Here is a 27277-nt window from a genome sequence, read left to right on the forward strand (position 1 = left end):
TTGTATTTTTGTTTCAAAATGTCTGCTTCTCCCTTCCCTTTTTGTGGGTGACTCTTAAGTCAATTTAAACAACCAAAGAATTTGTTTGCCTGGAGGGTATGAAGAGAACTAATAGCATAGGGACTTTAGAAGATAAATTCTCAAGCCTTGGGAAGAACACTTAAGTACAAAAAGATATTATTCAAAGAAAAATGTATTTTAAACAGATGGGTCAACAAACTGTCACCCATTGATATATACATTTATCAACTGGATATAAAATGGAAACTGAATATTTTATTCTCTGTTAATGAGCCTATCAAAAGTATACATAGCAAAAAATATATATACACTACATCCTTGGAGGAGATAATTTAATTCTCATTTGTAAACTTTGATTGTCTTACAGTTAGGACAATTAAATAAAAATAGCTTCTCCTTTCTCAGTTGTACCTAATTGGTCTTGTATCCTTCCTGAATTATACCTTCTGAGTCTTTTAAAGAGGAATTTTCTTTTCTTCTTGAAGTTAATCACCAATTACAGGTGAACAATCACAAAAAGTATGACTTATTAAGCAATCAGGCAAGAAGTTGCAGAGCTGATGTTAAAACACAAATATACCTACTTACCTGGATCGCTCTGACATTGGAAACTGGCTGTTTCGACATATTCACAAGGTCTTATCCCTGAAAAAACAAGTAAGAAACTGTTAGATGTGGTAGCATTCAGATTCTCGGTCTTGATAAATTAGAATTTAACTCATGATTCAACCGGGTAGTCACCCCTTTCATTGGTCATATATTCTTTCAGTCTCAGTTTCCAAAGTTACTTAGAGACTCTCTTTCCTAATGCCTGGGGGATTGGGGGGGAAGGAACACTAGAGCCCAGGATAAATCATTCAGAAGGAGAAATGCTGAGATGCCTTGCCCCTGATGCTAATGATATGCAATCAGAAACTTGAAAGGCGCTATCATCTCCTTCTCTGCCCTCCTGACCCTCTGCCAAGAGCAGCAAAGCAAAGAGGTTGTGGGAATAAAACACCTTTGTTCTAGGCCTCAGAAGCTCTCTGCTTGAAACTGAACTTTTGATCTGAATTCATTATTGCCAGGGCTGCTAGTCAGACCATTGGGAGCTCTGCCTCTCCATTGCACTGGCCCAAAGAGAAATGGCCTGTACCACTTCCTTACTACCACCAAGCTCTACCGTGCACAACACTCTGGGAGAGACCTCTGTGTGGCCCCCCAGGCCCTCCACAGGATACCTCACATAAAGTCCCTACTCTGTAAACACCGGCAGACAGCAAGCCTCCCTGTTTTGTTTCAACTGGGGGAGTAGGACTTACAAGTGACCCTGTCAGATCCCCAAGATTTAGAAGGGTTTCCTTCTCAAAGGATGTTTACTTTCTTTCAGGGTGTGAGACCTGCCTTAGAGGACAGTGACTAGAGCACATTTGGGGACATAGGACATGATTTATTGGGGTTAGGGGAGCAAGGAATGGCCCAGCTCTAGTCTATTTTTACAGCTTGGTCTATTAAATGTCAGCACGACCAATTGAAAAGTTAAAAATTCATGCAATTAAAAATATGCTGCGTTTTAAACCCAAACTATAAAACAGGTTGACCACGTTCTTTCTACTGACTGGTATGAGTATGTGTGTTAACTGGTGAGTGAATGAGCCCAGAGAGCAGTGTTGGCATTTCCCACAAGTCCTATGTAACCTGGGCAAAGTCACTCACTATTTCTAGACCCATTTCCTCTTCCTTAAATTCTACCTTCTTCATAGGTTGTGTAAGAAACATAGTGACATAATGCTCCTGAAAAGACCTTGTGAACTATAAAGCCTGATGCAAATATTGGCAGCAAAAATTTACTGCCGTTGTCCACAGCTTATGACTTTTGAGTGCTGTACTGATCTGCAGGTTTAAGTACAAACTAAGAACTGATGTAATGGTATTTCTCAGCACCTGGGGGATACAAAAGATCTGAGAAGAATTCTGTGAAAAAATTAAGTTTCTTTGAGCTCTTCAAAGTCTCTATTACATTAAACAACTGCATATTCCTTTGTAATTATCATATCCAAATTTATAGTTTTTGGAGCCACTACATAAAAACAATGGGACTTTTCTTTTTTTTTTTTTCTTTTTGGTTTTTTTGGCCAGGGCTGAGTTTGAACCCACCACCTCCAGCATATGGGACCAGCACTCTACCCCTTTGAGCCACAGGCACTGCCCAACAATGGGACTTTTCAAAAATGTTTCAGCTTAATGCCTTGGTAATATGTAGATACAGCCCCCATACATCCAGGTCTAGGTAGAATTATTTTTAATATGATTTAAAAAATTTTTTTGAGACACGGTCTCACTCTGTTGCCTAGGGTGGAGTGTAGTGGTGCAATCCTGGCTCCCAACAACCTCCAACTTCTTGGCTCAAGGGATCTTCCTGCCTCAGCCTCACAAGTAGCTAAGACTATACAGGTACTTGCTACCGTGCCTGGCTAATTTTTTAAATCTTCTGCATGTTGCCCAGGGTAGTCTCAAATTCCTGGCCTCAAGTGATTCTCCCACTTTAGCCTCCCGAAGTGCTGGGATTATAGGCAGAGCCACCATGCCCAGCCCTGGTTAAAAAATTTTAAAGCAACATCAAATTGGATAATCAGGAATATATTTTGCTCTGTGACAAGTTTCAAATAGATTTCTGTCTTTCTTGCAGTATCAAAGAGAAATGAAGTGTTTTTAATTTTTGGATCTAGGACATAAAACTCAATTCCAAAAAGAAAAGCTCAGTGGCTTAATTTTAATGTTTCTGTTCCTCAAAAGCTATTAGAAATCAAGCAAAGCAATAATTTTCACAGGACTTTAAATATCTCTGCATATAGTATTCTCTGTACAACTAAAGTTTAAGATCACTTGAGAAATTTAAAAAAGTTACTGTCCATCAATTTGAAATGGGGAATAGGAAACTTCATTATGCTATGCCCATAGCAGGTTGAAATGTAAAAAGAAATTAGGCAATGAATGATTATTTTATTTATATTGCATTGATTTTTTAAATAAGCTGATTTTGTTTTTTTTCTCTAAGCTGATAGTACTAACTACTGGGTTGCTTTGTTTTTTGTGGACCTCTGAGCCTAATGGCTGGATGGGCCTTGTCTCCTGTACAGTTTTGGTCTATTCTCATTTGTATCCAAATCTCTTAACGTATGTGTCAATCTTTGAAAAAGACATCTATAGAAAGTTGGTCAGATCCCAGCTCTCATTCCTCACAAACAGGCTAGATAACATTTGTGTAAATCAGTTCAGCAGCAGCTCCTGCTGTCCTCATTATTCACAGAGAAATCAGGGCAAAGCACACTGATGAATAAAAATAGACAGTGTTCCCTGGCTGTTTCCCTGCCCCTGCATTCACCTCCATCAGGGACGTAGAGTGTAGCACACACCTTCTCTCATCTGCATGCTTCATTTCAGGACTAAAAAAGAAAACTATGCTTTAGATGCGTGTACATACTCTACTCCCACCAGGGCTTCTGCTTCTCATCCAAGGAGGTACTCTGTACAGGACTCCATTACTACGTCTCCTGGTTCTGGCTGAAATTAGGAAACATAGCAATTTGGACAAGGTATATATTGACTTTTACAAAGCCTGTAGTATAATGGAAATGCTTGCCAGCATTAAACCTGAGTTGTCCTGGAAGTTCTGCAAGTCAGTGGGGACCTTTAATCTGTTTGCTGAGTCACATACAAGATACTACCGCTTGTTTTTGAGTGGGCAGCACCTAATATCTGACTTCTAAATAAAACCCTTTGACTTACTAAACAGTTGTCAACATTAATATCACTAACTTAAGAGATTCAGAAGAAAATCAGTATTTGGAGAGAAAGGCTTTGTTTATGCTTTTTAAAGGTCAAATAAATCTCCATCTCCGAGGGAATTGTCTTCTGTCCTGCAACTAAAAATAATTACTGATAAGGGTGTAGAAAGATGTTCAGTTGTCTGGACTGACTAACTCCTTATTCATTCTGCCTTAAATATACTGAGAAGGAAGAGGTACTCTTGGCATCCCCATGTTTCAGAACCTGGTGCCCACAGAGGAAAAACAGTGAGTGCTGCCCTCTACCCTGCTGAGTACAGGAAAACTGACCAAAGTGAAGCTTTTGAAAAGATGGTTCTATCTATGTACAAGTCACTGACAGAACTTTACCACGAGACCATGCCTGGCATTATGGAAAGGAAAAAGGCACTTTAAACTTGTACAGTGTAAAAATTCTGACAATGATTTGCATTTAAGTAAACCAAAGAATTAGCATCATAGCTTTTCTCTGCCCCACATTCTCCTGATTATTTCTCGGCTTAGAGCCTGAATCAGTCTGCAGCTGACCGACTGTAATCCTGGCCAGCACAGCTTCAAGGTCACAGTTATTGTATCGGTACTGTGGACATTTCGTTAATGTCACTATTGATGAAAACTACCTTTAGCTCAATATTCTTTCAGTACCCCCACCTCTCACAATTTATAAAACAGAAGCAGCGATATCACCAATGAATAGTGAATTTACAAGGAAGCTACACCCACTGGTTACAAACCTACAAAGTTATAAGTAGTCACTTCATGTTAGGTATCAAGGAAATTTCCTTTAGAAAGCCCAGTTTCCAGAGCTAGATCCTTCTGCTTACCTGCTTTAGGTATTTGTTTACTGTCTAAGGAAAGTCCAAAGCAGCCAGGTGCAAGAAGACAAAGCTCCTTGGAGGGTGGAAGGGACGCCCAGTGTCCTCTGAGCTGCGATCTCAATTCCGATGCTTTTCATGTGGCTGAAATAGCTCGAGTGCTCTGTGCCTCTCCCAGTATTGAGAGCTGCTCCTGGCTCAGGGCTGAAGGGGAACTCGGTTTAAGGCTAAGTGTTAAAGAGAATTCCTGTCATAGCTCACAGTTGTTCTTCCTAAATATAGAGTTTGATACAAGCCATACACTGGCTGCCTCCGAAAGGCTTGACCGTGCAGAAAGCAGGGCTCGAATGTCAGCCAGGAGGTGGCTACAGTATCTTACTGCCCTCCTAATCTTCTGGAAGATGCTGGCTGCATTTTCTCACATGTTCTGAGTGGGTACAGCCAAGTTCAAAAAGTAGGAAAAGCCTATCTTTAGTTTTATTATCTGGAGGCCAGAAGATGAGGAATATTCAACAAAAACTTGGGGGAGGTAGTGAGGCTCCATGCTTCTGCGCAGGAGCACTGGCACCAAACAGTGTTTGAATCCCAGCTTGGTCACTTGGGAATAGTTATTTAATAATCAGCACTCAATAAATAGTCACCAAATGATGATAATCATCCATCGTAAGTTGAACTATATGACGTTACCCTTTCTGTAGGTTAAAAATGGCAGAAAATTGGGTCGGTGCCTGTAGGTTAGTGAGTAGGGCGCCGACCACATACATCAAAGCTGGTGGGTTCAAGCCCATCCCAGGCCTGCTAAACAACAATGACAACTGCAACCAAAAAAATATCCAGGCGTTGTAGCAGGCACCAGTAGTCCCAGCTGCTTGGGAGGCTAAGGCAAGAGAATGACTTAAGCCCAAGAGTTGGAGTTTCCTGTTATCTGTGACACCACGGTACTCTGCTGAGGGCAACATGGTGACACTCTGTCTCAAAAAAAAAAAAAATAGTGGAAAATTGATAGGCCAGTGTGGTTCCGGGGCCCAGAGTCCTGCTCACTCTGCTCTCCTGGCTCTACTGCAGACAGTGCTTTTGACCCCAGAGCACAGGAGGCAACAAAACAAAGAGGAAATGTCTATTTTAAATATGACAAGGGCCAAGACCAGGTAACAGGTACAAATATTTTTTTTTTGTTTTGTTTTTTTGAGACAGAGTCTCATTCTGTCACCTTGAGGAGAGTGCTGTGGTGTCATACCTCACAGGAACCTCAAACTCCTGGGCTCCAGCAATTTTCTTGTTTCAGCCTCCCTAGTAGCTGGGACTACAGGCACCCGCCACAATGCCCAGCTATTTTTTAAAGACAAGGTCTCGCTCTTGCTCAAGCAATCCACCCATCTCGGCCTCCCAGAGTGCTAGGATCATAAGAGTGAGCCACTATGCCCAGTCTGAGGTAAATGCTTTTTTTTTAAGAGACAGAATATCACTTTGTCGCCCTCGGTAGAGTGCTATGGTGTCACAGCTCACAGCAACCTCCAGCTCTTGGGTTTAGGCAATTCTCTTGCCTTAGCCTCCTGAGTAGCTGGAACTACAGGTGCCTGCCACAACGCCCAGCTGTTTTTTTGATGCAGTTTGGCCGGGGCCGGGTTTGAACCCGCCACCCTCAGTATCTGGGGCCGGTGCCCTAGTCACTGAGCCACAGGCGCTGCCCATATGCTCACTATTTTTAACACTACTTTTTTAATTGTTTCTGAACTTTGCCAGCCCCTGAAATTACCTTTACATACAACTTCCCTTCAACAGAAATATTAAACAGAGTGGACAGACTTAAAGTCCACCTACTAGATGAACGTGAGCCCCACATTTCAGTTCTGACAGCATGATCAAGCCACGGAACTCTTTTTTTTTTTTTTTTTTTTAAGACAGAGTCTCACTCTGTCACCCAGGGTAGAGTTCCATGGCATCATCATAGCTCACTGCAACCTCAATCTCTTGGGCTCAAGTGATCCTCTTGCTTTAGCCTCCTAAGTAGCTCGGATTGCAAGCATGCACAACCACACCCAGCTAGTTTTTCCATTTTTAGTAGAGACAGGGTCTCACTCTTGCTCAGACTGGTCTCAAACTCATGAGCTCAAGCAATCCACCTGCCTCAGCCTCCCAGAGTGCTAGGATTACAAGCTTGAGCCACCAAACTCTTACCAGCAACCACGGCCTACTAGTCCTCTTGTTATGTGGAGAAAAGAAGCTCTGATTTCTATGAGCCCCTGAAGTCAGGTTTCTGTTCCTGAAGCTGAATGCATTTTAGATGGAAGCAGCTGGCTGTTTTCATTTCTGTAAAAAGAAAACCAACTTTCTGGGAATTTGGGGGGTCAGCAGACAACTATGGTTCATTTCAGTTTGAGATTCACCATTAAGTTCTTTTTTTTGAACTTTCTTTTAAAATTTGCTTTATGTATTTTTTATTTCAGGGTATTATGTGAATGTTTTGCTTACATGAATCACTTTAGTACAGTTTGAGTCAACGTTAGAAGTATGCCCCTCTCCCAGACAGCGTGCATTGTACCTGTTAGGTATAAATTTACCCCTCCCTCCTACTCCCCCTACCTGCTTGCTTTCTGCTAAGTTTTGCTACCAAATGGGCACATGAGTGTTGATTGATTGATTCCACTTTAATAGTGAGCACATGTGTTGTTTTTCCATGCTTGTGAAACTTGAAGAATGGTCTCCAGTTCCATCTAGGTTTTTACAAGAGGTAGTACTTGTTCACCATTCTTTTTTTTTGTTTTGTTTTGTTTGAGACAGAGTCTCACTATGTTGCCTTAGTAGAGTGCTGTGGCATCACAGCTCACAACCTCAGACTCTCAGGCTAAGCAATTCTCTTGCCTCAGCCTCCCAAGTAGCTGGGACAACAGGTGCTAATGCCTGGCTATTTTTTGTTGTAGTTTTCATTGTTGTGTAGCAGGCCCGGGCCAGGTTCAAACCCACCAGCCTTGGTGTATGTGGCCAGTGCCCTAACCACTGAGCTACAGGTGCTGAGCCTAGTTCACCATTCTTTTATGACTGAGTAGTACTCCATGGTATACGTGTAAGTTCCATACATGTGCTGATTAACAGAGTCGTCTTTAAAATTCATCTTAGACATCATGCTTTGAGACAATATGGTGCCAAAAGTGAGTTATTTGTACACTGGAGAAGAGAATATAGTGCGAGTCTTTAATATTTCCAGTGTTTGGCTACTTCTGTAGCTCTGTTCAGAGCTCTTCACCAGACAAAAGATGGCATCACTCCATTGACCAACAACAATGAGCTGGGGGTTTTGTTGTTGTTGTTGCAGTTTTTGTCCAGGGCCGGGTTTGAACCCGCCACCTCCGGGATATGGGGCTGGCGCTCTACTCCTTTGAGCCACAGGTGCCACCCAACAATGACCTGTTTTTAACCCTTTCCCCTGCGGTCAACTCATACATTTTGTCCAGTCCTTTTGCCCCCACAGACCTATCAGTTCCCACTGAAAGGGTATATGTCAAGGAAACTGCTCCTGGCAACAATGCTAGCCCATTATGGGCATGGCTGCCTCTGTGGGAAGATCTGAGGTGAGCTGCATAACCAGGGCTCTGTTGGTCACAAGTGACAGAAATACAAAAGCAAAGTAGTTTAAGCCAAGAAGAGGTGAGGCAGACATTGTCAATGCCTTTCTCAGTATTGGTTCTGCCCACCTGAGTTCTCTTGCAGCTGTAGACAATTCCTAGTATGCTACCAACTTCCTACCTCAAAACCCTGTAGGCCTCTCCTTCTCTGTACTGGGGCTCTCTCCTCATTCAGCAGCAGTGGACATGACCCATAAGTGCCAGGGAGCAACCCCACTAGGGGTAAATTTCAATCAATGGGGATGAAAGTCAAGTGATAAATGTTTACACCTCTCTGTCCTCTGGTCAGATGATTCCAAGGTGTGGTCTACAGTTTCCCAGAGGTCCCCAGCAAGATTGAACCCCAGCTGTCCATAGTTGGGATCCATTCACTAATACACCCTTATTGTTTTCTCGTTTCCCTGTCTCACTTCTCCACTCCCTCACTTGTGTTCTCTGGGATCATTCCCCAAGTTAACTACCTGCAACTAAGTCCTTGTTCAGAATCTGGAGTTGAGGCAACCAAAACCAAGACAAAAGGGTTCATTGGGAAGGTTTTGTATTGTTACAGGAATGGCAGGGGTGCAGGTGGGCCTCAGAAATAACCAGAATCAAGAACTCAGACATCACTAAAGAGTGACAAATATATTTCCCCAACTCCATTCTTAAAGATCTTGGGGAGTTGATTGCCCTAATCTGAATCAATTACCCACTCCTTTGCTAGGGGCAAAGTCAACTAGCATAGAGGAGGCCATTTTGGTGCACATCTATGCATTAGGTCCTTCCCAGAGAGGGGAATAGTTGTGTGCTGAACAGTCCTCCCAACTGGGGTCTCCCACGGGCACCAAGAAGCCAAGTGCTTTTCCTTGACCTCTTGCCATAGCTCCCTGAAATTTCTACTACTGTTGTCACTTGATCAGTTTAAGGCCCCCACAAAAACAGACACAATGTGGGAAGGGTAACAGAGGAAGTCCCTGACATATACCAACACATACCAGGTTAATGAGTGACAACTGGGCCTGAGGGGATGGAGCACAAGAAGAGTCCATTTCTTGTTGGGAGGATTAAGATGGGAGAAGAAACTGGAAAAAGAAACCGAGTCTTAAAGTATGGAAAATGGGGAGCTGGAGGGTCCTGGAATTGAAGGGGTACCTTGAGACCTTTTGGCATATTTCAGGGTGGGGGGGGTGGCAAAACCAAAATTAACTTAGGTCATCCTGACCTTTACGCCTTCATCTCTCCTCCACTAAGAGCAGTGGGATATCCAACAACATCTTACATCTACATAGTCCTTGTTCAGTTGCAAAGCACTTCCACTTGTATTATTGTATTTGGTCTTCCCAATAGCCCTGCGGGTTAAGTGGTATCGCTCCCATTTTATAAATCAGAGACTCAAGGTTCACAGTATTGATTCAGAGCCAGTTATCTCCAGCTTTTAACTGTCGAATTTAGTGCCCTTTCCTGTTATGCCATAGTACCCTCAAGGAGCCACACTCACATTTATGCCCCACATCAGCACATTAAGTATAAATATGGCATCAGTTAGAACGCAATTGGTTATAAGTAACAGAATACCTACTAGGAGTGGCTCAGTCAACAATGTCATTTAATCATCTCATGAGCCTGGGAATCTGAAAGGAGGTAGTTCTGAGTTGGTTCAGAAATTCTATGAAGTCCAAAAAAAAAAAAAAAAAAAACTCTTCCCAGTTCCTCTCCTCTATCACTCTCAACAAGTCTTTTCATCCTCATGCTTCTTACCTCATGTGCCCAAGATGGCTACCACAGATCCAAGAATTGGGCTCTTTCATAAGCTTCCAAACAGAAGGAACAGTAGTGATGGTGGGAAAAGCAGCTTTTCTTCTCAAGAAGGAAACTTCCCCAGAAACCCTCAGCTGACATCCTCTTAGTCTCATTGGCTGGAACTGGCTCTCATGGTTACAAAGAAAGCTAAAGAAATAAACAAACTGCAGACGGTGAATAGAACAGAAATGATTAGCTGAGATCAAATACCCCATATAAAATCAGAATGCTCTTAGCAATGAAAAAAAAGACAACAGTGATATAGACAAGATGTGCACACACATACAGAGCTTTAATGGAAAATATGCTTTCACACACATCTCATTTAGTCTTCGCCTCCTCATGAAGCAGGTGTTATTTATTTATCTCCATTTTATAAATGACAAAATACACTGAAAAGGCCAAGTCATTAGCTGGGCTCTATAGGTCAGTGGTTAGAGCTCAGGCCCTGCGCACTAGGGGCAGTGAGTTCAAACCTCAGCTAGGCCTGCTTAACAAAAAAAAAAAAGGTCAAGTCGCATGCCGAAGAGGTGGTAGAGTTTAAACTGTAATCTAGGTATTCATATGCCTCCCCTGTTCCTCTACACACAGACCAACAGAGAGAGCTGTGGTCTCTCATACCGTCACCCCGTCTGTGAATGCCCTCATGAATAAGACTCTTATCATCCCCATCTAGGTTAATACAAAAGATGTAAAGTCTCTGTCTTTTTATGGCTGAATAGTATTCCATGGTATACATTCTTCTTAGTATCACAAGAATGGAAAAGCAAGTGTCCAATGTACTCAATACTAATATGAAGCCAGTAGACGATCTAATACATGCCCACATAAGAGAAAAACTCAATTCAATTTGTGCTGGGGGGGAAGGGTAAGAGGGGGAGGGAGGAGGGAGGGGATAGGTGTGCTCCCACTGAAGGGGCACAATGTAAGGGTACAAGGCACACCTCCTGAGTGCAGGATACAACTACAAGAGGGACTCTACCTAACAAATGCAAACATTGTAACCTAGTTGTCTGTACCCTCACATTAACCTGAAATTTAAAAAAAAAAAGACTCTTATCATGTGCTCCAAATTATAGACTTCTTCTGGGTTCCTCTTCGCTTCATTCTATTCTATCCTAGGTCTGCCTATTGTTTGGGAAAATGGTAAAATACATCATATTATGGAAGTTTATAAGTGAATTAATAGATAACTCTTGGTACCATTATATATAAACATGTAACCAAAAACCCATTATAGGCTGACAGAAGAAAAGTTAACAAATGATAAATGATTAGCTAGAAAGGATTATGAAAAACAAAATTATGATCTATGAAAATACTTTATTCTCCCATTTTACTTCTATGTTAAAGTTTCATTTTTGACATCATGACTATGATCAAATCAATGCTTTTAGTTTTTAGGACATAAAAGTATAAATTTATTTTATATTAGAGGAAGAGTGGGGCAAGAGATGAGAAAGAAGATAGCAGAAAGCAGGGAGTGAGAGAAGGGAAGAGGAGGGGGGAAGAGAAAAGGAGCAAGAGAATGACATGGCATCCCAAAGAGAAAAAGGAAGAATGCCAGCTCAATGCTGGTTTTTAATCCAGGAGAACAGGTGACAAGGTTTGCCCCCTGGGATGCATGCTGTGTGGTGACATGCTTCCTTTCCTGGTAGTTCTTAAAAAGACAGGCGTGCAAGTGTGGCCTGTCCTGCCTTCCTTACCCCCACCTGGCCCACAGCTTCATTTGTCCAATCCAGGCTCTTGGCTTTGACAGAAAGTAATTCAACATTTTCCGTAACATCCATCATAGTAGTCCTAACATTTCATAAGGCCTAGATGATTTTATATTAAAAGGATATTCAGTTGATAACAATAAAAATAAAACATATCAAAATACTGGTAAAACCCAAGTAATGAAGTAGATGGTTTCTGACTAAGGAACTGGCTGCAGTTCTCTATACTACATATCGTAGCATCAAGTAATGGCTCTACCTGTGCTCCCAGGGCCAGTAGCTTTCAATAACAAGAAGGTTAGAGAGGGCGGGCATGGTGGCTCATGCCTATAATCCTAGCACTCTGGGAGGGTAAGGCAGGTGGATCACTTGAGCTCAGGAATTTGAGACCAGCCTGAGTAAGAGCAAGACCCCGTCTGAAAAACTAGCTGAGCATTGTGGCAGGTGTCTGTAGTCCCAGCTACTCAGAAGGCTGAGGCAAGAGGATTGCTTGAGTCTAGGAGTTTGAGGTTGCTGTGAGCTATGACACCACAGCATACGAGGCTGCATGTGTAAAGGCCCTAAGATAGGAAAGTATGTTGTCAGAACGCAAAGGAAAACAGTGTGGCCTGAGCACACAGGAAATTGGCATGAGATGAGAAGAGAAAACTAGGCAGAGGCTAGCAGGGCCTTTGTAGGCCATTTTGGCAAGAGGTGCTGGTTTATCCTATATGTAGTGGAAATCTTTAGAAGGATTTAAGCAGTGGAGGTACCTGGCTTAAGCTATTGTTTGATTGTTTTTGTTTTTGTTTTGTTTTGTTTTTTAAATGTAATACTGTTTATTTAACTTCAAAAACATTTCAGCATTCTAAACATATAAAAAATAACAGAACATTGCAAATGTGTTTAAGAACAGAAGGTTCTTGAACTTTCATTGATGCAATGGCTCTTCTGCTTGCCGCTTTGCCAACAATGAAAAGTTCTACGGTTTGTTTTAAAACAAACAATTTAAAAACTACCGCACTTAACTAAAAAAAAAAAAAAATCCAAACACTTCTCATGCCAGCTGACCCCTCTTTGTCCACAGCTAAGAATGGTAGCAGAATGCTATGTCACTATATACAAAAACAAGACAACCTGAAGCTAAATGGACACCCGCCGCAGTGTCAACAGGTGCAGCTCACAGTGCATGCCCTGAGCTAGGGCCCCTCAGGAGGGCATCTTTCCCCAGGGCCTTAACGCCAAGCAAGGAGCAGCAAGAGTTGGTCTCGGTTGTTTTGTTCTTTTTATAACCTATAGATATGTACAGTTGATAACTCAGGATTTCTAGCCAATAACCATATAGTTAACACCACCTTACAAATTAAAAAAAAAAAAATGCCAGAAATATCTTTAAATGCCTTGTCACACCAACAGCAAAGTGCACAGAGTGAGGAGAACACAAGAGTGCCTTTTCATTTTAAAAATGTTTGGAAGTATGTACAACTGTGATACAGTTTCAGGGTGCTCCAGACACCCATGGCCACTTCATGTAAACCACTGACAATTTCTAGAGCACTTGGAGACTACGAGAGAGTGCCTTTTCATTTTAAAAATGTTTGGAAGTATGTACAACTGTGATACAGTTTCAGGGTGCTCCAGACACCCATGGCCACTTCATGTAAACCACTGACAATTTCTAGAGCACTTGGAGACTACAATATGATCGTGATTAAATTTTGTGATTAAACCTAATGAGGGCAATAGACATTTCTCAATTAAGAGATGTGTCATTTGCGGCGCTCCCCTACTCTAAGGTATTCACAAGGAGACAGATAAACAGTTTTTTATTCATCATCCTCCTCCTCCTCTTCTTCTTCTTCTTCCTCGTCTTCTTCATCTTCCTCTTCCACCTTTTTCCTGGCAACTTTAGTGGGACCCTTTGTGCCATCAAACTTTCCTTTAGACTTACAGTCAGCGACATCCTTCTCATCCTTCTCCTTCAGCTTGGCTGCCTTAGTGATGTAAGGTTGCTTTTCGCTGTCACTTAAGTTATTCCACATGTCACCCAGCTTTTTTCCCACATCTCCAATAGAGATACCAGGATTTGTAGACTTGATCTTGGGGCGGAATTCTGAACAGAAGAGGAAAAATCCAGACGGTGGCCTCTTGGGGGCATTAGGGTCCTTCTACGTCTTTCCTCCTTTAGCTGGTCCATAATCCTTCATTTCCCGATCATAGCGGACTTTATCAGCCTTTGCCATTTCATCAAATTTAGACTTCTCTTTCCCAGACATTGCCTTCCACCTTTCAGAGCACTTCTTGGAAAATTCTGCAAAATTTACAGGGACCTCTGGGTTTTTCTTCTTATGTTCTTCTCTGCATGTCTGCACAAAGAAAGCATAGGCAGACTTCTTGCCCTTTGGTTTCCTGGGGTCACCTTTAGCCATCTTGACGGTATTGTTCGCTAGTCTGGGCAGCACAGGGCACGACACATGGCCTTGTTTTTGTTTTGTTTTGTTTTGTTTGGAGACAAGGTCTCACTCTGTTGTCCAGGCTGGAGTACAGTGGTATCACAATAGCTCACTGCAGTCTCTGATTCCTGGACTCAAGCCATCCTCCTGACTCAGCCACCCGAGTAGCTGGGACTACAGTCGTACACCACAGTGTCTGGTTAGTTTTTCTATTTCTTTTCCTTTCTTTTCTTTTCTTTCTTTCTTTTTATTTATTTTTTTTTTTTTTGAGACAGAGTCTCACTGTGTTGCCCTCAGTAGAGTGCTATGGCATCACAGCTCACAGCAACTTCCAGCTCTTGGGCTTAAGCAATTCTCTTGCCTTAGCCTCCCAAATAGCTGGGACTACAGGCATCGCCACACACCCGGCTATTTTTTGTTGCAGTTGTCATTGTTGTTTAGCTGGCCTGGGCTGGGTTTGAACTCACCACCCTCGGTGTATGTGGCTGGTGCCATAACCACTGTGCTATGGGCACCAAGCCAGTTTCTCTATTTCTTGTAAAGATTAGGTCTCACTCTTGCTCAGGCTTGTCTCAAAATCCTGACCTCAAATGATCCTCCTACCTCAGCCTCCCAAAGTGCTAGGATTACAGGCATGAGCCACAATGCCTGGTTGAGGCTTGAGCATTACTGAGCTCTGTATTCCTGCTATATGGAAATGGACTGCACTAGAAGAAGGGGAGGAGGGGAGGAAAAACAATGAAAAGTATAGAGAGGATGGTGACCTGATCTGTGGTGTTGGCAGTGGAGACAAAGGAACAAGAGAGGTTCAAAATGTCATTTTAGTAACAGAGTCAAAAGTATCCTTACTAGGGCAGCACCTGTGGCTCAGTGGGTAGGGCGCCAGCCCCATATACCCAGGGTGGCAGGGTCGAACCCGGCCCCGGCCAAACTGCAACAAAAAAATAGCCGGATGTTGTGGTGGGCGCCTGTAGTCCCAGCTACTCAGGAGGCTTGGGAAAGAGGATCACCGAAGCCCAGGAGTTGGAGGTTGCTGTGAGCTGTGTGACGCCATGGCACTCTATTGAGGGTGATAAAGTGAGACTCTGTCTCTACAAAAAAAAAGTATCCTTACTAATGAATTGGATATGGCAGGATGGAAAAGTGGCATTTCAGATTTGGATCATGAGATTTAAAAGAATAATGGTGAATTGAGGAGAAGCAAAGGTAGCAGCAAAAATGAGGTACACATCTTAAGTACTTGACATTGGGCCTGGCACATAAAAAACCATGTTGACCTCAGAGAGAAAGTTACAATCGATTGTGAGGACTGTTCAAAAACCAGGTCACTGTGGGGTGTGGCATGAATGAAGGGTTAAGGTAGCAAGTGGATCCATCTTTTCTAAGATCCTTGACTAAGAACTCTTAAGAAAAGGATAGTAAAAAAAGAAAAAAGAATGAAAAGGATAATAGCTGGGTTTGGAGATATCCAATATAGAGAGAAATTATTTTGGCTGTATCTTATCTCAATGTTGGCAATACTTAAACATGTTCATAAGCCAAGGTGAAGAGAGTGACAGAGGTCAAGAGGAGGTAATTGATGAGCAAGGTCTAGAATTGGGGGCGAAATCCAACCTCCAGAGACAGGAAGAGATGTTCTTTCCTTTGAGAAGGACCTAAAGCAGAAAGCTGATACCAAAAAGTCTGTGAGAGTCTGTGGGGCTCAGAAAGGAGAACAGGGAGAATAAAAGCCACCTGAAGGCCTACCCCAACTTTCCAAGGGGCTCCAAGAAGAAATCAGGTGTAGGAAATTGGGAAGAACTGAACAGATTGCCCAGAAATGTTGAAAATCCAGCTGAGGCTGCCTTGAAAATGGCTGTTTCATCAGCATGGAGACTGCTTTGTTGGGGCGCTGGTTCTAAAAAACACATGTCTTCAGTTGGGCTCCCCAGAAGATCTTGGAATGAGGATTTGTGTACAAGTGATTTATTTTATAAAGTGATTCCAGGAAAAACTGAAACACAAGAGTGTGATCTCAGGTCCCACAGAAGGTATTCTCTTGTCCCAACCCAGGTAAAGGCATGGAGGCTGTCATACTCCTGTGCTCATCAGTCACTGGTTAAGGGCTGCCCAGGGGAACAAATTCCAAGAGCTTCTGGCTTTCTTTACCAGCTGGAAAGGTATGGTCCAGAAGCCCTAGGACAGGCCTCCAAAAGGGCGCTAAGGTGTTGTAAGCAAAAGCACATTGAAGCCAGGAGCAGACAACAAACAGGGGAAGGAGATCTGGGAAGAGCATGAGGTCATTATCTGTCCCTGCACAGCTGTCCATTATGGCATATAAGCCTCACAAACTTGTACTTAACTACATTGACATCTTGTTTCTAAAAGGCCTAATTGATTTGGATCAGTCTTACAAAGTTATACTGCAATGTTGAGATCCGTTTCTTATTGGTCATTTTCTAATGAGTGTTGAAATGGACTATTTTTGCAGGGTTTTGTCAGCCTATAAATAGATTTAGAGTTACATTTTCCTACTTTGTCACATGAGACCTCTATAACCTGGCTCTTTTCCAAAAATGAGGTAATTCTAGTCCTTTTGGTGACACATGGTAGATGGGATAAGAAAAGGGGGGTACTCCTCCAAGGACTAAAGCAGTAACAGTAGCCATCCTGGCACATGCATCCCTGCTGTACCCTTGAATGAGATTTTACCCACATGGAATTTTACCCAAGGTCAGGAGCTGTAAAACTGGGGAGAATCACAATTGCACCACACACTATAAAGGGCAATTTCCCTGGTCTCCTTTCCCTCCTGCCCATGCAGAGTCCTTTTTAAAATTTTTTTAAAAATAACTAGACCTATGAATACAAATGACACAATAAATTTGTAAACAACTGGGTCCTTGTAAAGAGAAGAAAGAAATAAAACCTGAACTTAAAGTATGTCACAGAGACAATGTTTAAAATTCAGCACATGGTACCCTCTTCCTGGTACCCAGGATACTGTGTTTTCCAGGCTCACTCACAATTGGACTGGGGCCATGTGGTTGAGTTCTAGCCAGTAAGATGCAGGCTCAGTTGCTCTAAGCCAGTGCTACTCTAAATGTGGTCCATAGACCAGTGCTCATTTGCAAACTATTTGTTACCAGTTTGCAAATGAGCTAAATACAGACATTTTAAAGTAGCACTTAGGGGCTTTTATAGCTATTTGATATTGCAACTATACCAAGCAGTATTTCCTTTTCCTAGGAATTCATTTTTTGTTATACTTTACAAAAGTATTGGTCCATAATGGATTTAAAAAATCTTTAAGCCTGGTCCTTGGACTTTTTGAGAAACACTATAATGCTGCAAGCCATTCTAGGCCCGCCCCTTCAAAACATCCTATGCAATCCAGACCTTTATTCCCCACCTGTAGCAATTTAAAGCCATTGTCTCAGATGTTATGGCTGCAAGATGGACAAAGACTACTCAACCCAAGTGATACTCTAATGTGAGCAGAAAACAAACTTACTATGTAAAAGTACATAAGTTTGGGTTTGGGCTGAAGCACAGCCTAGGATTACTTGACTTCTACATGGAATTATTACCCTTATTCTGGTCGCTGGATGAGCTGGGACCAAAGAATCCACTTCAAAGATTGCTGCTTTACTCACGTGACTGGCACCCCTTGGTCAGGGATTATTAACCAGACTGCCTACCCAGGGCAGTGGCCTCAAAGTAGTTGATGTCTTACATGGAGGTTCAGGGTTCAGGGCAATATAAAACCAGAAGCTGCATGGCCTTTTATGCCCATCCTTGGACGTCACATAGTAATACTTCTGCTGTACTCTACTGGTTGAAGCAGTCACAAGCCTGCACAGATTCAAAAGAGGAATGCACCCCTACCTTTAAGCAGAAGTGTTACAGAATGTCTGGTCATATTTTAAAACTACCTCACCAAGATTTAATTTGAGTCTCTGGTTCCAGATATCTTGTATTCCTTTTAAACCATCTGGCCCAGAGCCTTACCCATAGCAGGTACCCACTAAGTATGTGTTGATGATAAGGAGGGGGGCGTCAAGAATATTGCTCTAATTTTGATAACTGTGTCTGAGGTCATGGGAATAGTTCATGGACTTTAAGATACACATTTTTCGCATTTTATTTTTATCTATTTATGTAATTTTTTTTGTAGAGTGCCGTGGAGTCACACAGCTCACAGCAACCTTCAACGCCTGGGCTTAGCCTCAGCCTCCCGAGTAGCTGGGACTACAGCATTTTTCACATTTTAATATGTCTGGAATTGACACTAGTTAAAACTTATGGTGTCTTATGAAGATATTTAGCATTGTTTTTTCTTTCTTAGGGCTACATAAGATAACTATGTATCATCCAACCAGAAGCTTATTAGATGAAATATAGTAAATGCCAGAGACTCTACAGCTCCTAGAGAAAGACTTAGCTAATGAGAAGCAACAAAAGGCAAGTAAAGAATGTGAAAATTGGCGGCTCCCATAGCTCAGTGGGTAGGGCAATGGGCACATACAGAGGCTGGCAGGTTCAAACCCTGCCTGGGCCAGCGAAAACAACAATGACAACTGCAACAACAACAACAAAATAGCTGGGCATTATGGCAGGCGCCTGTAGTCCCAGCTACTTGGGAGGCTGAGGCAAGGAAATGGATTAAGCCCAAGAGTTAGTGGTTGCTGTGAGCTGTGACACCACGGCACCCTACCGAGGGCAACATAGTGAGATTCAGTCTCAAAAAAAAAAAAAAGTGAAAATTCCTGCTACCTCTGGGCTGAAACCGATGAGCCAACCAAGGAGGCTGGATAGAGAACCCACAGTCAGTCCAGTCAGCAAATCATAACATTGTAAAAACCCCCAAAGGGCATCCCATTCAGCCTCTCACTCAGTGGCTGCCCACACCCACCATACTAGCTTCACATCTATGCAGTCTGTGGACAGCTACCCACCATCACCTCGTGCTGCAACAGAAAACACCATCAACCTTGAAGAGGGACCAGTCAAGGATCAAATTTGGGTGCAAATACCTACCTCTAAGTGAGCTAATGGAACTAAAGTACAGGGCCGGGCACCTAGGAGATGCTACATCAATATCATTTTCCTTTCCTTTTCCTTCACTAAAATCTCCCATTGTTTCCAACTTGTCTATTTTCCTGTGAGTCTTGAGATAATCCTCTTTATTATGTTACAGGTTTTGAGTCTCTGCTTTGTTAAACAAAACTATTGTGAATGTTCTCAAACTACATTGAATATTCCAAGATCCTAACCCCAAATCTGAAAAATTTGACAAAATGCCCTCATTTTAGCCCAAAGAACATTGCCATCAAGTCACCCAAGACCTGACCTCCCACTCTCTTGTAGGTTTTCCTGTTGTCTTGTTAAGCCATTCAAAGTATAAGGGAAGGTATTAATATATTAAAGAGGCTCCGAATTAAAAGGAAGAAAGCCTGAGCTCACCACGCCTTTATTTATTCAGTCATTCAACAATTTTTTTTTGAATACTTTCTGTGTTCTGAGTACTGCGCTAGGCCATGAAAATACAGCACTGAATAAGTCAGGCATAGAAACTGTCCTTACAGGCTCAGTGCCCATAGCACAGTGGTTACAGCGTCAGCCACATATACACTGAGGCTGCTGGGTTTGAACCCAGTCCAGCCCAGCTAACCAACAATGACAACTGCAACAAAAAATAGCCAGGCGTTGTGGGCAGGCACCTGTAGTCCCAGCTACTTGTGAGGCTGAGGCAAGAGAATTGCTTAAGCCCAAGAGTTTGAGGTTGCTGTGAGCTGTGACACTATGGCACACTACAGAGGGTGACATAGTGAGACTCTGTCTCAAAAAAAAAAAAAAATGTCCTTACAGAGTCAACAGTCTATGGAGGAGGATGACATTGACTGAGTAATTACTTCAAAGAGGAACAGATATGCTCAAGCTAGAGAAACCTGATCTGTGTGGACATCCAGGAAGACTTCTGTCTTAATCTGGGTGCCTCTAAAAGGAGATGCTAGGATGCCGAAGGGGGTGGATTGCCTAAGCTCAGGAGTTCGGGACCAGGCTGAACTGGAGTGAGACCCTGTCTCTAAAAAAACAGCTGGTGTTGTGGCTGGCACCTGTAGTCCCAGCTACTAGGGAGACTGAGACAAGAGGATCTTTGAGCCCAAAAGTTTGAGGTTGCTGTGAGCAATGATGCCAGTGCACTTAACCAGGGACAACAAAGTGAGACTCTGTCTCAAAAAAAAATTTTTTTTAACTAAAAAAAATTAAAAATAAAAGCATGGTTCGGCGCCCATAGCACAGTGGTTACAGTGCCAGCCACATACTCCAAGGCTGGCGGGTTTGAACCCAGCCCAGGCCAGCCAAACAACAATGATAACTGCAACAAAAAATAGCCAGGCATTGTGGAGGGCACCTGTAGTCCCAGCTACTTGGGAGGCTGAGACAATAGAATCAATTCAGCCCAGGAGTTTGAGGTTGCTGTGAGCTGTGATGCCACAGCACTCTACTAAGGGTGACATAGTGAGACTCTGTCTCAAAAAATAAATAAATAAAAGCAGATACTGAGAGAAGGATTTGGGTACAGGCAGTTGATTTGGGAGGTGATCCCCAAGAGTAGAAGTGAGGGAGTAGGGGGAATAAGACAGAAAGATGTTTTTAAAAGACAACAAAGAGTGCTATAATGAGCAACTGGCTTTTGTGGACAACTGAGGCTCAGTCCTACTGGGAACCTTTGAGGAACTGTGTAAAACACATCTCAGAATTCTCTCTCCAGAGGCTAGGGAGCCTTGGGTATTTACCCACTGGCTCTGTCCCTCATTCTTCAGGGATATCTTTCAGGAGCATTAACACCCCCCACCCACCACTCACTTGTAAGCTGTACCTACATTATGGTTTCTCCACCTCCGCACTATTGACCTTGGGGCCAGCTCACCCTCTCTTACAGGGCTGTCCTGTGCACTGCAGGATGTTCAACAGCATCTCTGGTCTCTACCCACTACATGTGTAGAAGCTAGTACTACTTCATCCCCACCACTGAGTGACAACCAAAAATATTTCCAGACATTGCCAAATATCCCCTGGCCTACATGCAGCTGAGCAAGGATCCACAGTGCCAGAAAATGCCCTAAGTTAGTGAAGGAGAAAGATGCTGGAGAAGAGACATAGATTGGGGGCCAGGGAGCTAGCGTCAACAGCAGCTACAGCAGCTTCCCCAAGGATGCTATGAGGTGTACACTGCCACTTAAAGAATGGGTGGGAATTCTCCTTTAGGGATGGAAAACAATGAGATCAAAAGTACATCTGTTTGTTGACAATGGGATCCCCAGCAGCCAGCACAATGCCCCACCACGTTTAGTAGAAGCTCAGTAATTCAAGCCTGGGTTACTTCATATCAACAGAAACATCAAGAAGCATAAGCCAGATAAAGCACAAGGACAGAGCTCCAGGGAAACCACGCTGTCTTCAATATACCCCCACCCCAAGAGGATACAGCCCCACAGCTACAGGGCTTGGCATTTCATGCTGGGCTGGATTTCAGCCCCACTTGCCCTAGGTCCACCCCCGTGTGCATCCAGCAGCCTTGCCACAGGCCCCACCCTGCAAATCACCCGATCCCTTCATGCCCCACTTCACCACGTACAAAAGGCTGAGGTGTACAGGGTTAGGGGGTATGGAGGAGGAACATAGCACTGTGCAGCTTAGTTTAAGTTTTAAGTTGCTGCCCTAAGGCCACTGGCTCCTCCTGCCATGGGCACTTTGTCACCAGCTACCTTTCTGCCCTGGCTGTGCTCTCTGTCACGTTCCCAAGATCTCTTTGCAGTTGTCTCTTTCTGTGCCCTGCTTCTCCTTATCATTCTTTCTCTCTGTCTGTCTGCCTGTCTCTGTCTCCCCTTCCCCAAGCCACTGACTCTTCTTTCCAATTTTTTTCTCTGCCATGACCACCCACCTCATGGTCCCTGTATTAAAAGGTTTGGGTAGCAGTTCTGCTCCCTCAGACAAATATGCTCATTTGCCGGGTCTCTCTCATTCCATTTACTCCTGTACAGGTGGAAGGTGTGGCTGTCCTCACTTGGAAGGGCCAAGACTAAACTTAGGTTTGCACTTAGAAAAGGAGAAGACTGGCTTTTTAGGTGAACTTAGCCAAGGTAAAGGAATTTTCCATGATGTCCATGAGTTTGCAGTGTGATTTAGAGACACAGCCGAGGAAGTAATAGAGCCTGGTTTGCCTCTTGTGTTCATCTATTTATCTTTTTTTTTTTTTAGTGACTGAGTCTCACTTTATCACCCTCAATAGAGTGCTATGGCATCACAGCTCACAGCAACCTCCAGCTCTTGGGCTTAGGCAATTCTCTTGCCTCAGCCTCCCGAGTAGCTAGGACTACAGGCGCCCACCACAATGCCCAGCTATTTTTTTGTTGCAGTTTGGCCGGGGCTGGGTTTGAACCAGCCACCCTCAGTATAATGGGCTGGCGCCCTACTCACTGAGCCATAGGCACTGCCTGCATCTATTTATCTTAAGGGCCACATTTGACAGTGGGTGGGAAGGCAGATGATACTTACTAGTAAAAGATAAATTTGGGGGCAGCGCTGGCCCCGTATACTGAGGGTGGCAGGTTCAAACCCAGTCCAGGCCAAACTGCAACCAAAAAATAGCCGGGCGTTGTGGTGGGCGCCTGTGGTCCCAGCTACTCGAGGGGCTGAGGCAAGAGAATCGCCTAAGCCCAGGAGTTGGAGGTTGCTGTGAGCTGTGTGATGCCACAGCACTCTACCGAGGGCGATAGAGTGAAACTCTGACTCTACAGAAAAAAAAAAAAAAAAAAAAGATAAATTTGGATATTCCTGAGTCCCCTAAGAATTTTCTCTTAGATTCATCCTCTTAATATCACCTCAGAAGCAGGTTGAAGAATAATAACTATAGAAGTTGTAAGTGCTTGGCACACTCAACCATGTGGCTTTAATGCAGCAAGTCAGAGGGTAGAAGGAAAGACCTAGCCAAAGTTAGATCACTTACGCAGATGTCCTCAAACTTTTTAAACAGGGGGCCAATTCACTGTCCCTCAGACCATTGGAGGGCCGGACTATAGTTTAAAAAAAAAAAAAACTATGAAAAATTCCTATGTACACTGCACATATCTTATTTTGAATAAAAAATCAAAATGGGAACAAATACAATCACACTGCTTCATGTGGCCCACGGGCTGTAGTTTGAGGACCCCTGAAAGAACATTTTATGTGCCAGGTACAGTTCTAAGCACTGGAGGTACCTTGGCAGACAAAAGAGGAATCTCTGCTCTCTTGGACCTTACATTCTAGGAAGAACCCCCAGCATTGGACCTGAGCAAGTCAGCAACTGGTGAGGTAGGAGACTTCTGGAGTGGGGAACTTTAAGGGAGAGGCAGTTTCAGGGGCCGAAAACAAAGCTTAACTTGGATAATGTTAAGTTTATAATACCTTTAGATCTCTAAATGGAGATATAAAAGAGGATGGATATCCCAGTATATGCAGGGAAGAAGTCCAGGCTATGATCCAAATTGAGGGGTCGCCATTGTGAGATGGTATTTAAAACCAGGAGTCCAGATGAGATCACTTAGAGAAGGGGTGGAACTAGGATAGGGATGAGGTCAAAGGACTGAGCCCTGAAGCAGGACAGTATTTAGACATTAAAGAGAGACTGAGGAGTGAGGGATGGGGGAAGTTAGTGTTTCATAGGTACAGAATTTCAGTTTTGCATGATAAAAAGTTATGTAAATGGACTGTGGTGACAGTAAGTGCAACAATGTGAATGTACTTGACACCACTGAACTAGATCGTTTAAAATGGTTATGATAGTGTCTTATGGGCAGCCCCATATGCAGGAGGTGGCAGGTTCAAACCCAGCTTCAGCCAAAAACTGCAAAAAAAAAAAAAAAAAAGATGGTATCTGAATCCATTGCTATAAAAGATTGCCACAAACTGGATAATGTGGGGTTTTTGTTTGTTTTTTGAAACAGTCTTATGCCCTCGGTAGAGTGCTGTGGCATCACAGCTCACAGCAACCTCAAACTCTTGGGCTTAAGCAATTCTCTTGGCTCAGCCTCCAAACTGGATAATTTGTAAAGAAAAGAAATTTATTTCTTACAGTTTTGGAGGTTGGGAAGTCCAATATGAAGGTGCAGGCATCTTGTGAGGGCAGAGGGCATCACATGGGGAGAAGACAAGTGCATACCAGCTCAGATCTTTCTTCCTGTCCTTATAAAGCCACCAGTACCATCATGGGGTCTCCACCCTGATGACCTCATCTAATCCTAATTACCTCCTAAAGGCCCCACTTTCAAATACCATCAACATATAAATTTAGAGATTAAGTTTCCAACTCGTGAAATTTGAGGGACACATTCAAACCATAGCAAATGGTAAATTTTATGTGAGGTGTATTTTACCACAAAATCAATAAAAGAAGAGAGGCAGAGAGTCTGAAGAGTAAATGGATGTTAAGAACCCTAACGAAGAAAGTGTTTCAAGAAGGCAGGGATGATCAATCAGATCAAATACCACTGAGAAATCAATGAGGAGTTAACTGTTGGTTTGGGCATGTGGACAGCAGCAGCGACCTTGATAGCAGAGCAGGTGTTGGTCAACACTTGCTTGAAATGGACTCAAAGACACAATGGGGGATGAGGAAAGCAAGATGGAAAAGACAGTCAGCTCTGAGTAGCAAAAAAATGGGGGTAGTGGATGGAAGTAGTAACAGGAGGAGTCTTATTTTAACAGGAAGGATAACACATTCTTTGAGGGCTAAAGTTGCCAATGATCCCACAGAGAAACACTGATAAGGCAAGGTGTGGGGGGACATTTGTGAAAGCCACCCTCAGTCCCTGAGGAGATAAGAGCATTGGGGATTTCATTTACACAGAGGGATGGCAGGACTGGCCTCCATATAAGCAAAGCACATGCAGCTGACCTGTCGTGTCAAGAAGAGGACAAGGCATGTGGATGCAGAGGTGAGCAGGTGCGCCCATTTGTCAGGGGGAGAGTAACACATACTCTTCTAACTGAGAATAATTTTTCAGTGAAATAAGAAGCAAGGTTGTCAGCTGAGAAGTAGAGAAGAGACTTCAGAGTTTTAAGAAGGTTTAAAATAACCTTCTTAGAGAGAAAGAGCAGGAATTGACATAGGAAACGTAGTAGAACTGTGATGCAACTCTTAGGACCTAATTAAGGTTTGCGGTCAAAAATGTAAAGTGAGGCTGACATCAATTTTCATCTGAATATGTATTATTTTTATCATCAATATTTTCTTAATAGTATATAATTTCAGTTTTATTTCCTCTTTGATTCACTTATTATAGACAAGCATTTTTAAATAATTTTAAGAAGTTAGGAATTTTTTTAAAAATTACAAGCCACCAAAATACATCAATCATAAATCTTTACTGACATTTTGTCAAAATATATGGAGCAGAGACTATTATAAATACAAAAAAAGTTTTGACAAAACACCTCTTTTGAATTTGAAAAAATTCTAGCTAAAAATGGAAAGATCGTAATACTACAGTTATAAAATGTGATTGAATATATATACACACATACATGATTATACATTTTATATATATTATATATATATCTTAGTCCATTTTCTATTGCTATAACAGGATGCCTAATACTGGGTAATTTGTATGGAAAAGAGTTTTATTTTGTCTCATGATTCTGGAAGCTGGGAAGTCTAAGATATAGCGGCTGCATCTGGAGAAAGCCTCATACTGATGCTAAGCATGGCAGGAAAGAGGAAGGGCTGAGAGAGCACAGGAGCATGACAGAAAAGGAGGCTAGATGCCCAAGATGACTTACCAAGTCCTGAGACAAAGATATTAATCCTCTTCTGAGGTCAAAGTCCCCATGACCCAAATGCCTCTTACAGGTCCCGCCACCTATCAACACTATTACACTGGGAACCAAATTTTAACATGAATTTTGGAGGGGACAGACCACATCCAAACCATAGCAATGTTTATGGGTATATATTATATATTATATACACAGATATAATACACACATACATGTATATACACACATAAACTTTTAGTTCAGTATTTCTTTTTTACTGCCATGAAATATTTGCAAGAGTTTTTAACGTATTATAAGACCAAGAAAATCTCAAATTCCCAAATTTAGAAGTTGCATGTTCCACAATCTCTGACCCAGATGATAAAAACCTTGAAATTAATACCAAAAAGAAAAATAGAACTATTAAGAAAACTCTAAAATACTCTTCCAAATAACTCAGGGCCTGAAGAAAAAATTAAAACTGAAATTTCAAGATATTTATAAATTTACAACAGTGAAGACAACGCATAGGCCTAAAACTCTAATTGTTGATGGGAGAAACTGCAAAATAGTGTGGCCATGTTTTTCAATCAACCACAGAGACAAAGATTAGGATGGCTAGTGAAGTTAATAGGGAAACCACTGAAGTATGTCTCTTCTTGCTTAGATGATGCCTTGAGATCCAATTTAGCAACCTCAAATACTTGCTGCTTGGGAATCAATGACTCTAAGTACAGACGAGAAAAAGCCATGACTTGATCAAAAAGTGCTCGCTAGCATCTCAACCACTCTTCAGCTACCCCCATCTCAAGGAGGTAACCAGACTGAAAGAACATCCTGTCTTACTACCAAGGTTAACAATAAAGGAATAAGGAATTCTCTCTTTTCCTTCTTTGACGCTATACTGTATAAACAGTTTTTTTCCTTTTAAAGTGCCTAGTGATGGATGCTCAATGAAGTTGATCCACACAGGCCAGTTATGTATAAGGGGAGATATCCATTTACTCCACCCTAATTCTTTAGGTCGACTAAAATATCTTTAGGAACATGTATAAATACTCAGCATAAATAGGGAAGATTCCAAATGTGCACAGGGTCAAGAAAGCAGCTGCTGGGAAGGGTGAACTGCATCACTGAGACAGGGAAAGTGGTATAGGCAAGGAAATAGAGTAAGTACATCGGGTTTATAGGAAATGCACTTTTATAATTCAATTCAATAAATACTGCCTGGCATTGGAGAATAAGATATAAAACATGTCTTTAAGAAACTCATAGTTGGGGGCAGCACCTGTGGCT

General features: G+C 42.5%; 1 protein-coding gene and 1 pseudogene across 4 annotated transcripts in view; both read right to left on the minus strand.

Moving 5' to 3' along the window:
• Window positions 1-4860, minus strand: part of SMPX (small muscle protein X-linked) — a 54618-nt gene extending 49758 nt beyond the window's left edge. For all 4 annotated transcript variants that reach the window (XR_008377715.1, XR_008377714.1, XM_053580988.1 and 1 more), the window contains exons 1-2: window positions 4652-4860; window positions 610-666 (exon numbers count right to left, since the gene is read on the minus strand). Coding sequence is in view for 2 of the 4 variants with exons in the window: in XM_053580988.1 (XP_053436963.1) it covers window positions 610-648 (39 nt within the window). In the remaining 2 variants the exon portion in view is untranslated. The remainder of the gene's footprint in view (window positions 1-609; window positions 667-4651) is intronic.
• An 8707-nt stretch (window positions 4861-13567) lies between these two features.
• LOC128577851 (high mobility group protein B3-like) lies at window positions 13568-14170 on the minus strand (annotated as a pseudogene).
• Between the last annotated feature and the right edge of the window lie 13107 nt (window positions 14171-27277).

Source organism: Nycticebus coucang, chromosome X (assembly GCF_027406575.1).
Source record: "Nycticebus coucang isolate mNycCou1 chromosome X, mNycCou1.pri, whole genome shotgun sequence".
NCBI lineage: Eukaryota > Metazoa > Chordata > Mammalia > Primates > Lorisidae > Nycticebus > Nycticebus coucang.